The 13,871-nt window shown below is 36.3% G+C and overlaps 1 protein-coding gene across 1 annotated transcript in view; it reads right to left on the bottom strand.

The window, feature by feature from the left end:
* Positions 1-502: 502 nt before the first annotated feature.
* Positions 503-13,871, bottom strand: part of LOC109097233 (disks large homolog 5-like) — a 39,254-nt gene continuing 25,885 nt past the window's right edge. The window contains 12 exon segments of the mRNA XM_042734869.1: positions 503-914; positions 1,001-1,106; positions 1,311-1,424; positions 2,349-2,476; positions 4,602-4,745; positions 4,820-5,016; positions 6,388-6,558; positions 8,193-8,341; positions 8,417-8,597; positions 9,937-10,071; positions 10,151-10,284; positions 10,367-10,529. Of these exon segments, the coding sequence (XP_042590803.1) occupies positions 811-914; positions 1,001-1,106; positions 1,311-1,424; positions 2,349-2,476; positions 4,602-4,745; positions 4,820-5,016; positions 6,388-6,558; positions 8,193-8,341; positions 8,417-8,597; positions 9,937-10,071; positions 10,151-10,284; positions 10,367-10,529 (1,726 nt within the window). The 3' untranslated portion in view covers positions 503-810.

The raw sequence follows: 13,871 nt of genomic DNA on the forward strand, positions 1-13,871 counted from the left end.
GCAGTGAATGGGTGCCGTCAGAATGAGAGTCCAAACATCTGATCAAAACATCACAATAATCCACAAGTAATCCACAGCACTCCAGTCCATCAGTGAACATCTGGAGAAGACAAAAAGATGAAACACATCCAGCATTAAGATGTTTTTAACTCAAATACATAGAGTCTATAATCCATAACAACACTTCCTCCAGTGAAAAAGTGCATCTGCTGTTGTCTCTCACATCAAAATCCAGACACATATTTGTTTAGAGCTGTTTAAACGCTGCTTGATCTGTGCAGATTTCACTCCTGATTCACACCAGAACACTTTTTCACTGCAGGAAGTGTTATTATGGATTATAGACTCTATGTATTTGAGTTAAAATCATCTTAATGCTGGATGTGTTTCATCTTTTGTCTTCTCCAGATGTTAACTGATGGACTGGAGTGCTGTGGATTACTTGTGGATTATTGTGATGTTTTTATCAGCTGTTTGGACTCTCATTCTGACGGCACCCATTCACTGCATAGCATCTGTTGCTGAGACTCTGATGCAGTGCTACATTTCTCCAAACCTGATGAAGAAACAAACTCATCCTGATCTCAGCTGATCTGAGTGTGAGCACATTTTTCATTTCTTAATGAACTTCTACTTAAATACTTGATTATTTTTCTTATCCCACATCACTCGATTCTTCAGAAAACAAGACGTAATACCTTAAGTCTCTTTCCTTAAACGTAGCTTTAGATATGTGTAATGAAAAACAACAGAAATATAAAGTAAGCAGATAATCAGCAGTGTGTTGTGAAGGATGTGTGTGTACTCTCTTCATATGCTTCCATCAGGAATCCAAAGCACTTTGTTCTGCTCCTGGTCCACGATGGCCATGATCTGAGAGCATATGCTGGACAGACTGCCGGCCGGGACGACGCCTGCAACACAACAGCATCACACATCACTCACCAGCGCGCCGTCGTGTGTGTGATCGTGTAAACACATGCGTGTGTGTGTCTCAGACCTGTGAAGTATTTGCTGTAGTCTTGTTCGATCCTCTGCGCAGACTCAAACTGCTCTTTGGAATGTTTTTGGGACACTTTGTCTCGCAGATACACGGGGTCTTTCTGCTCACCTGAGTGAATAAAACACAGACTCAGAACAGACGCAGCTCCTGCAAATCAAATGCATTTCGGCCTGCAAGGACAATGCAATATAAAGATGCGAAGTCATTGAATGTAATGAGAGAGAAAGACTGAGCGTGTTCAGGACCAATACAAGACACAGATGAGCCTAAATGAGTGTTTATGTAAACGTCCAGAGGCAGACGTCACTCACTTGATCTGCTTAGCGTTTCTGTATCGTATGAATATGACGATGGGGTAAATGTTGACGACGTGCAGGCGCTCGATGGCGTGAGGAGCGATGTCCAGCAGACAATGACAGTCCTGAGAGAGATGAGAGAGAGAGCAGAGAGAGCGAGAGAGAGAGAGAAGAGAGAGACGAGAGAGAAGAGAGAGAGTTTTGAGAGAGAGAGATTTAGTCAGAGTCAAAGAGAGAGAGACTAGAGAGAGATGGAGAGAAGAGAGCATTACCTCTGGAGTGATTACTACATAAATGTGACCTTTGAAAATACAATATGTATAATAGATACATCATTCATTAGATTATTTACTCATGTTTTACATTCAGAAAAAGATTTTTTTTTTTGTGTGTTTTAGATTCTTTAGAATTGATATATTAATGACAGACGCATATAAATGTCATGAAATCATGTACAGGTTATTTTCACCACAAAAAAAAAAAAAAAAAAAAGTATATTATAAAATGATAGTGAAGGCAAACAAGAATCGCGACTGATCGCATCCAAAATAAAAGTTTTTGTTTACATAGTACTATGTGTGTGTGTAAATTCTGTATGTTAAACCATGTATATATAAATACTCACCCATGCATGTATATATGAAAGGAAAATGCTTGTATTAATTATAGATAACCTATATTTAAATATAAAATTATTTATGAATATAAATATATAAATGTAAATACATGTAAATATTTTCAAAATAGAAAAACTGTATGTGTGTGTATTTATTATACATACATAATAAATATAAACATACACACACATATAGTATGTAAATAAAAACTTCATTTGGTGGATGCGATTAATAGTTGACAGCACTAATAAAAAGCTCATATATATATATAATATATGCGGTATATATATAGATATATATATATAGATATATATATATATAGCTGATATAATAAAAAGTACATTATATTTATACACAGCATAATGTAGATAAAATTATATATAATTATTTTAAAACTATTACCTATTTACTAATACGCCCATAATAACTCACCTTCTCTGTGATTTCCTTAATGGATGCCACCGTCGTCACATCAAAGTGGCCGCTCCTGCGCTTGTAATCGATGAAGAGACAGTCTTTGACGCCTCGCTCGATGGCCTGCTGGGTCGCCTTCATCCCCTCTGAACACAAGAGCGAGTGGCAGAAATCCAGAGACTGACATCATTCTCTATTATCATCCCGCAGTCAAAACTGCACACCCAGTCAGGGTCAGGTTGTTATGAATGTAGGTCTCACCAGGTAAACAGCGGCAGTATTTCCCAGGAGCCTCTCTGAGCAGCATATCCCGTCTTATGATTGGCTCGACGAGGGAGCCCAGAATCAGCATCCGGCCTGCGATTGGTCGTTCCACTTTCAGCACGCGCTGATACGCCGGACTCACACAGCTGAACAAACACAGAGTAAATGAACGCTGAGGATAAGCGTGAAGTCTCACTCACTACAACGTGTGGTTTCTCACCGTCCATGTAGGGCACGGAGTGTGTGCTGATGGGGCGTCTGCCGCGGAGCGTGATCGAGCGCCCGTCTTTGGAGCTGCTGCGTTTGTGTTTGAGTTTACGACGGAAGAAGGATCGGCGCGCCGCGGCCGAGAGAGTTTTACCAGAGCCGCTGTCGTCCTTACCGTCTGTGACGCTGTACCGCCGCTGGGAATCTTGATCCATCCTACACACACACACACCACACACACACACACACAACACACACACACACACACAGACACAGACACAGACGACAGACACACAGACAGACACACACACACGCACACACACACACACACACACCAGACACAGACACAGACAGACCACACAGAACACACACAGACACAGACACAGACACAAACAGACACACACAGACACACACACAGGACCAGACACACACACACACACAACACACACAGACAAGAGACAGACACACACACCAGACACAGAGGGAACACACACGACACAGACACAGACACAGGACACAGACAACAGACACACAGACACAGACACACAACACAGACACTATCACACAAGGAGAGCGACACAGACACAGACACAGAGACACAAGACACACCCCACAGACAAGATAGACCAGACACAGACACAGACACACACACACACAGAGACACAGAGAGAGAGAGAGAGACACACACAACAGAGACACAGACGACACAGACAGACACACACACAGACAGAGAACACAGAACAACACGAGAGAGACACACACACGCACTCAACTCACAGACACACACCCCATACACACAGACACAGACACCAGACACAACACAGACACACACTACACACCATAGACACACACACACAACACATTCTACACACAGACATGACTTTACACACAGACAACACACAGACACACACAGACACGACACAGACACACACAGACACCACATACATTAAGACACAGACACATACACATACACACAGAAACACACACAGACACACAACAGACGACAAAAAAACACACACACAGACACACAGATAAACACAGACACACACACAGACAAACATCAGACACGCACACAGACACACACAAGACAGACACACAGTTTTTTGTTTACATAGTTAGTGGTGGTGTACTCCACACATTTATCACATATACAAACACACACCCATGCATGTATATATTTAAGAAAATGTTACGTTACACATATACACACATATTTAACATAGACACACACACAGACAATATAAATACAGACACTTAAATACACACACACATGACACACACAACACATACACACACACGTGTGTGACACACATACATACATAATAAATATAAACAGTACACACACATATATTATGTAAATAAAAACTTTTATTTTGGATGCGATTAATAGTTTGACAGCACTAATAAATAATAAATATAAACATATATACAATATATATATATATACATACACAAACCACAGAATAGTAACACAACATATATACATATATACATAGTAGATAAAATTATAACCATTTATTTATTTACACAGACACACAATAGCCACACACACATAACACACACTTCTCTGTGATTTCACTTAGATGGATGCACACACACACAGTCACACACAAAGTGGCCGCTCCGGCGCTTGTAATCGATGAAGAGACAGTCTTTGACGCCTCGCTCGATGGCCTGCTGGGTCGCCTTCATCCCCTCTGAACACAGAGCGAGTGAGAAATCATCTGACATCTTATTATCATCCCGCAGTCAAAACTGCACACCCAGTCAGGGTCAGGTTGTTATGAATGTAGGTCTCACCAGGTAAACAGCGGCAGTATTTCCCAGGAGCCTCTCTGAGCAGCATGTCTTTGATTGGCTCGACGAGGGGCCCCAGAATCAGCACCGGCCTGCGATTGGTCGATTCCACTTTCAGCACGCGCTGATACGCCGGACTCAGACAGTCTGAACAAACACAGAGTAAATGAGACGCTGAGGATAAGCGTGAAGTCTCACTCACTACACGTGTGGTTTCTCACCGTCCATGTAGGGCACGGAGTCAGTGCTGAGGGCGTCTGCCGCCGGAGCATCACGCCCGTCTTTGGAGCTGCTGCGTTTGTGTTTGAGTTTACGGCGACAGAAGGATCGGCGCGCCGCGGCTGAGAGCGTTTTACCAGAGCCGCTGTCGTCCTTACCGTCTGTGACACTGTACCGCCGCTGGGAATCTTGATCCATCCTACACACACACACACACACACACACACACACACACACACAGACACACACACACACAGACACACAGACACACACCACACACACACACACAGACACACACAGACACACACACACACACAGTGGTAGGCTGATACTTACAAGTTGTTATGATATCACACACACACACACACAGACACACACACACACACACAGGACCACACAGGACCACACACACACACACACACACACACACACACACACACACACACTCAGACACACACACACAGACACACACACACACACACACAGACACACACACAGACACATACACACACATGACACACACACACACACACACACACACAGACAGACACACAGACACACACACACGACAGACAAGTAAAATGTATCACACATAGACACACACACACACAGACACACACACACAGACACACACACACACACACATATGCAACACACACACACACAGACACACACACATACACAGAACGCGCACACACACACACACACACACACACACGCGCGCATACACTCGTGCACACACACTTGCACACACACACACACACACGCACACACACACACACACACACACACACACAAAATCAATACATTTATTTTTAAGGAAAACTACAGGGTGACCTGTTAACGTGCAAGTTATTAGAAACGGTTTTATTATAAAATACTATATTTTCAGGATAAAATCTGTGACAGTAATTTCTAAATTTTTTGTCGGGTATGCAAAAATCTAAAAAAAAAAAATACTATTGTAATAACATTTCATATAAAATAAAAATAGAACAAATATAAGAATAAATATAAGATAATTCAGAATAAATACATTAATATTATTATCACGATTTTATTTTATGAAAAACTTTTGAGGATGCCAATAACTATAAATTGTTAGAAAAGGTTATATTATAAATTTTCATATTATTATGATAAAAATATTGCAGCACTTTCTTAATTTTTGTCGTTAGGTATGCAAAATCAATCCATGCCTTTAATATGAAACATGAGCCTCTTATGAATCCACCAAGAACAAAAATACTATACACTGGAGAAAAACATAAGGATTTGAATGTTTACTTCACATTTCTTTAGAGAAAATGATTTTTTTTCTCTTCTATTTTTACTTAAAACATTGTGGTGTGAGCATTACTGAGCACTATAGACACATGTAATGTATGTTTAATTCACACTGGAAGCAGTTTCAGATATATCGGTATCCATGTGTATCAAAAAAAAAAAAAAAAAAAAAAAAAAAAAAAAAAAAAAATATATATATATATATATATATATATAAACTTATTTATAAGAATGAATTGTTCAACACCAGTGATGATTACATGAAGAGCACATTTAGACATACATGCACTTGCTGGGTACGTGTCCGCGCACCAGCTTCTGTGCGTTCTCGTCCAGTTGCCATGCCAACCAGTAGCCCAAACTCCCCCCAGGCAGCGTGTCGTCCACGTAGAGAATATCATCCTTCTTGAAACTCAGCTCCTGCTCCAAATCACCAACATGATCAAACAGCGCCCTGAAACACAAACAGATCAAGAGTAAGAATATGAAAAACATCATGCAGACAAATGAGCAGGCCATGATGATATATCTTAATATTTAATATTTGCTCTGTTTCATTTTAACCAAACAGCTATTGTGCGCAGTAAATATTTATATGTGATGGGGTAATTATAGTTACTGAAAACCAACATTAAAACCATTTTAAAAAATCATTACTTGAATAAAAAAAAAAAAAAAAAACATTGAATTAAATAAAGTAAAATTAAATTAGACAAATGTAAATGTAAAAATTACCATATATATACAGTACAGGTCAAAAGTTTGGAAACATTACTATTTTTATTGTTTTTGAGTTTCTTCTGCTCATCAAGCCTGCATTTATTTGATCAAAAATACAGAAAAAATTTTTTATATTGTGATATATTATTACAATTTAAAATAATTGTTTTTAAATTTATTCTACTTTAAATTATCATTTTTTTCTGTGATGCAAAGCTGAATTTTTAGGATCATTATCACATGATCCTTTAGAAATCACTCTAATATGATGATTCATTATCAAAGTTGGAAACAGTTCTGCTGCTTAATATTTTTTCAGAACATGTGATACTTTTTTAGGATACTTTGATGAATAAAAAAAAAAAAAAAAAGGAAAAAAAAAAAAAAAGAAGAAGAAGATGTTTTTAAAATATATAAATTTTGTAATAACAATATACACTACTGGTCAGTAATTTGGGGTCAGTAATTTTTTTCTTTCTTTTTTTTTTTAAATAAAATCAATACTTTTATTCAGCAAGGATGTGTTAAATTGATAAAAAGTGATAGTAAAGAAAATATATTATTAGAATGTTTTTTTTATTTTGAATATATGCAGTTCTTTTTAACCTTTTATTCATCAAATATATTAGACAGCAGAACTGTTTCCAACACTCATAATAAATCAGAATATTAGAATGATTTCTAAATGATCATGTGATAGACTGGATGTTACATGTGACACTGAAGGCTGGAGTAATGATGCTGAAAATTCAGCTTTGCATCACAGGAATAAATTATTTTTTTAAAGTATATTCAAATAGAAAACTATTATTTTAAGTTGTAATAATATTTCACAATATTACTGTTTTTTTCTGTATTTTTGATCAAATAAATGCAGGCTTGATGAGCAGGAGAGACTTCTTTCAAAAACATTAAAAATAGTAATGTTTCCAAACTTTTGACCTGTACTGTATATACACATATACACACTTTATTTTATTTCAGATAGACATTTCTCATTTTCATTTTAGTTTAAGTACTAAAAGAACTAAAAACAAAACCTTAATGATTAAAAAAAATGAATAAAAATAGTATACAGACATTAAAAAAATTAAAAAATAAGCAAAAACAACAAAATTCTAAAACTTCAGCGAATGAAAATAAAACAGAACATATATAAATATGGTTAAATATTAAATATCAATAAAACTATAATATTTCATTTTTTATTTTGAGTAGTTTATATATTATAAACTCGAATAACACTGATATGTGGTTTGTGTTTAACTACATAAACACATATGGAACATTTAAACAAACAAACAAAATAAATAAAAGTGAAGAGGGAAAGAATTGTTATCCACCAATAGACAGGGTTCAGTCTGTCACCTGATGTAAAACCCGTCTCCGAGTGCGTCTTTGACCCTCCTGAAGTGTTCGGGTCGGTACTGGACTCTCAGCGTGACGTTCTCCGAGGGTTTCAGCATCTCTAGATACACCTCCTCGGCGGTCTTATTCTTCAAACTCACCGAGTTACACTGCAAACAGGAAATGACATCACGACACCCTCCAGCACACTGTCAAACAGGGTCACGTGAGGCTGGTTCTCATACCTCCAGGATCAGGTCTCCGGGCTGCAGGCCGTCGGCTCCTCGAGCGGGACCGTCCTCTTCCAGAGCCTCCACGAAAACCCCCGTCAGGTTTCCTCCACAGATCTTCAGCCCCAGATCCACCGGAGTCTTCCTCAGCACCACCAGCCTCAGCTCCGCCTGCTTCCTGCCCTCGCTCCGATCCCTGGCCAATCACAGAGCAGACCGCACAGTTAGACCAATCAGAGCAGCAGGCGTGTTCAGGATGCAACATTGATTACAGCGAAAGAAAAATGACAAAAAAAAAAACGTTTTCACAAACAAATCTTTTTGAGATTCATCAGAAACGTATGTAAAAAAAAATTTATTCTCAATCTATACATAAATGTAGGAACAACTGAAATCACACATATGGCAAAAAAAAAAAAAAAAAACATCCTGGAAAGTGATATTGTTTTTATTAATATTTGACATCAGTTTTTTTATTTTTATAATTTCTGTTTTCATAATTTCAGTTAAAGTTTAAGTAATTTTGTTGTGTGTTTTGGTCATTTTTAGTATTTTCTGTTTTTTATGTCTACATAGTTTTATTCATTTTTATTATTTTATTTTTTGTTATTTTAGTATATTAAATTATACTAACTTAAAATGAGAAATGTTGCCTTGACAAATCTAATTTAATTTAATTTAATTTAATTTAATTTAATTTAATTTAATTTAATTTAATTTAATTTAATTTAATTTAATTTAATTTAATTTGGTTTCTGCAGGTGGTGTGAATGTAAACTTGAGACCTTTAAAATAAAGAAAATTTAAGTAATAAAAGTACCTTTTAATTACACCACACAAAAGTGATGTTCATCCTCAGTATTTTTATCTCGTCTTCCAGTGCAAAGGTTTTAAGACTCAATCATATAATCGAAGAATTTTTGTTTTATGAATGATAATAATAAAGTGATCAAATTAAAGCGAGTTTATGATTAAAACAAGAACAAATATCAGTCAATGGTCAAAATAAAGCGAGTTTATGATTAAAACAAGAACAAATATCAGTCAATCCCCGTGACAGATATTGGTTATTTATTTTAGGCATAAACTCACTTAATTTTGCTCAATTTCTCAGAAAGCTGGATTACATTTAAAGCCGCAGTCCGTAATTTCAGTCAGATGTGTTTCATAAAAACATAATTCTTTCTGATTTAGAAATCAGAAAACATTATTATAAGATAACTGTTGAGAATCCGGCTAAAGCAAGGCATTAGTTTTGAACACCGGCTGGTTATGCACTTGCTCAAATATTGATTTAGAATAATTTTTAACCAAACCAAAAAAAGTTATGGACATGCAGCTTTGATTTAAGAATGTTTAGATATTTGCATTAGACAACAAAACAATAATACTGAGGGAGATATTTATTTCTTTGCTAAGTATGCAACATTTAATGCTTATTTAAGGCCTTAAAATTATGGAAGGGTGAATTAAGACTTTTTAAGACCACCAGAAACCCTGGAATCTTAGCGAAGGAGAGCCAGAGTGTTTGTTACCTGAGAGGGCTGGTTGTGGGCGTGGCCTGTTTGGAGGGCGGAGTCATGGTGCCCTCGTCCTGTTCGCTGAGCGTGTCGATGTTGGAGTGTGTGTCGGGCGTCGAGTGAGAGCTTACAGACGACTCCATCCGGGAGCTGACGGAAATGAAGACGTCAGGACACACCCACAGTGTTTCTAAAGCATGACAGAGTCACGTGTACGGTGTGTGTGTACCTCGAGCGCGAGTGATTGCCCAGCTGGTGCATGTGTGGGTTGTACTGTGCCAGTATGGTGATGGTGTCACACTGCTGCCCAATGATGAGTCTGGCCTGCTGCTCCGTGGCGTTCCTGAGATTAATGCCGTTAAACTGCGGAGACACAGAGAGAGAGATTCACACGTGCTCGATGTAACGATAAGCTCTGTATTTCTCCGAGTGTCTTCTGACGCACCTCCAGCAGCTGATCTCCAAACTCCAGGTGGTGCTTCTGAGCGATGCTGCCTCCCGTTACCTTGGAAACAAAGATGCCGCCATTCTCCCCGCCCACTATAGAGATGCCCAGAGGCTCCGCCCCTTTGGGGATAGTGACACATCGCGGCTCCTCAATGTACGGCCTAAAACACAAAAACACACAACATGGGCAACCAGAGCAACAGAACAGAACCAAACTATCACAAGCGCTCACACGTGCATTTACTGCCATGTTCAGTTATTACAGAATAACAGATCGGTGTTCATCTGTTGCATAATGCATCAGAATATTTCAGGTTGAGGCTTTATAGATATTATCTGTGACATTCTGACTGACGGCAAAGAAAATCATTTTCACTCATCGCTCAGTTTGTAAAAAGTCACAGACTTCAAAAGCGATTAAAAACATCTGTCAAGTGTTTAAAATGTATGTGAAATATTTAACTTAAACTTAGAATTTTGATTAATCACATTTAACACATTTTATCTGATTAAACACACACACACACACACACACATATATATTTATTAGTGCTGTCTGTTGATTAAAAAAGTAATCATTAAATCACATTTTTGTGTAATGAATGATTAATCACACCTAGCATTAAAATATATATAATAACAATAATTAATATTATATATGTGTGTGAATGTGTGTGATTACAAATAGATATAAAAATATAAATTGTACAAATAACATAAAAAAGTAATAAAAGCTAATGCTATACATTGTGCAAAAAGTGTTAAAATATAAACATTACATTATTACCAAAAAAAGTAATAAAAATCTAAATTGTTCAAAAAGTGATATAATATAAATATTTTTTTTTCATTATAAAAATTAATATTAATTTACTTTTTATGCGCTCATAGAATACAATTACTTATTTTACATGTAGCATGTTAATGATTTGGTGTAGATTTGTGCGTATTTGCGTTTTTGGGTATTTTGTCATGATAACCCCGAAAAGAACTTAAATTACACTTTCAGTTTTGATCGTACAGATAAGTGCAATACATCAATCGAATCTGTAAAGGGTCTACTTTTTTTTGTATACAGACATAATAACAACAAAACTTTGTGCACTTATAAAATAAAGATAACAAACAAGGAGTGCTGTCTGCAGCCTTTGTCTGCGCTGATCTTCAGATACAAACGCGTCATTAAAATGAACTGTAACTCAGTGAATACTCAACAAAGAGACATGAGTGAAGATATCTATAGAAAGCCTGACATGTCTACTTTTAAACTAAACCAAGTGCTGCTGAAAACAAATATTCTGTGATAAAGTAATCCATATGAAAACAACGCGATGTCCGTTTTTCACGTCTCCCTTCATTATCTTCTAATGCGACCACGCCCCCGCGCCGAGCGCGCGCTTTTGAGATTCAAATGTTTCACTGAAGCGCGCGGCTTTTGAATACGCCCACACAACAGAAGACAACGCAGCGAGACTGTTCTTCAAGTTTTTATTATTTTACTGTTTGCTTAGCGATGAGAGGAATAAGACATAATTCACCCCAAAAAGATGTGATGTGGTTGAGGATTTGAGATTTGGATTTCCTCAGAAAAAAGAATGAAGCACTTTATTCAGCAGAGTTCATAAACATGAGTAAGTCTCTTTTTATTTATTTATATACTTGTACTAGTTTTCACATAACGTGTAAACATTTTACTAGTTAGACTTTTTCCAAAGACTTTTTTCCTAAACTATAATTCCTGACTAAATGTATAATCAAGTGAAATATTATGAAGTTTCAATAACAATATACACTATTATACCATTCAAAAGCTTGATGTAAATAATATAAATGTAACAATAAATGTAACTGTAACCAAATGTAACAATCATTGCTGTTATTTCAATTTATCCCCCCTAAAAAACCTGAAAAAAAATATTCTCAGCTCTTTTCAAATTAATATAATAATAATAATAATAATAATAATAATAATAATAATAATGAGAATAATAACAATAAATGTTTTTTTGTAGAAAATAAGATTGTTAAAAGGATTTCTGAAGGATTGTGTGACTGGAGTAATGATGAAAAAAATTCAGTTTGAAAGTCAGCTTTGATTTTTCCTAATAAACTGTTTAACTGCACTCACAAGTGAATATTAAATTATGTTGTGGGATAATTAAATATATTCTACAAACATAAAATTATATACATTTATTTTGTCCTCGCATTCTTTCTTGTAACTCATCCCTCTCAGTGACACAGCTGACTGAATGGCTCATTATGCAGCTCATTATGCAGGCCTTTGTCTTCTCAGGTGTGAATTCATGATAGTTGACGCCTACTCGCATATGACTTTTACCAACAAAAAGTGTCTTAGAAAATTGAAATCAATATATTTTTTTCTGGTAAGTGAGTAAACAAGATGATTTTCACATCATTTAGAAAAAAAAAAATTCTAGTCTACAAGCTCCAGTTCTCAAAATTCCTGGGAAAACCAATTTTCTGTATGTGTTTTATTGCCTTATTCAAGTGATTTAACATTTTTAGTTTTTCACTAAACCACGCATAACATTTTTTTTCTCAAAAAAACACAATCATGTACATACATGCTGCTCACATATTATTATAGCCTAGTTTGTGCTGATTACAGTGAGATTGACTTTAGCCATTTAGATCTTTATAAGAAACTGAAAAAAAAGCACAAATGTCAGGGCATGACAAAACTTCTCCAGGCCCCAAAATACCCTTAGACTCCAGAGGTTATGCGCTCATAGAATACTATTTTTTTTTTTTCGTGCACCATCTGTGTCCTCTGGCATATTATAGATTTGGACACAGAAATGCGTTATTCAAGAGTGTAAAGTGACATGATAACTGGTGGATATTTTGCAAATAATTGATAGTCAATCAATTACAATGAAAGTAATCATAAGTTAAATACTTCAGTGATAAATAACCAGTGTTAGGGAAAGTTACTTTTAAAAGTAATGCATTACAATATTGCGTCACTGCCTAAAAAAGTAACTAATATCCTTAGTTACTTTTTACGGAATGGAATGCGTTACGTTACATTTGAGTTACTTTTTAAATCTGGGCAGGGCTTGCTTGTTTGTTTTTAATATAATAAGGTTATTTTACAAACCAAAAGTGAAGTGAATACTCCTCAGGCTGAAGGAAAGGTAAATTCACATCTGTACAGTAGAGGGCGCAGCTCAAACAAATAACATGAAAAATATGATGCAGGAGAAGAAAGTTCAAGCAATAAAAAAAAAAAAAACACAAATGTGTCATTTTTGCTTATTAGTGTGGCTGAATTGCACCAAAGGTCAGTAGCAAAGTCATTTATTAAAAAAATGGGATTAAATCCTGATTTCTCTCAACATGGCAACACGAGAGCTGTCAGTCAAAACACTGGAAACAAAGTAACTGGAGTTACTTGTCTGAAAAAGTAACTTCGATATTACCTTCTAAATTAAAAAGTAATGTGTTACTTTACTAGTTACTTAAAAAAAGTAAGTACT

This window comes from Cyprinus carpio, chromosome B12, assembly GCF_018340385.1.
Source record: "Cyprinus carpio isolate SPL01 chromosome B12, ASM1834038v1, whole genome shotgun sequence".
Taxonomy (NCBI): domain Eukaryota; kingdom Metazoa; phylum Chordata; class Actinopteri; order Cypriniformes; family Cyprinidae; genus Cyprinus; species Cyprinus carpio.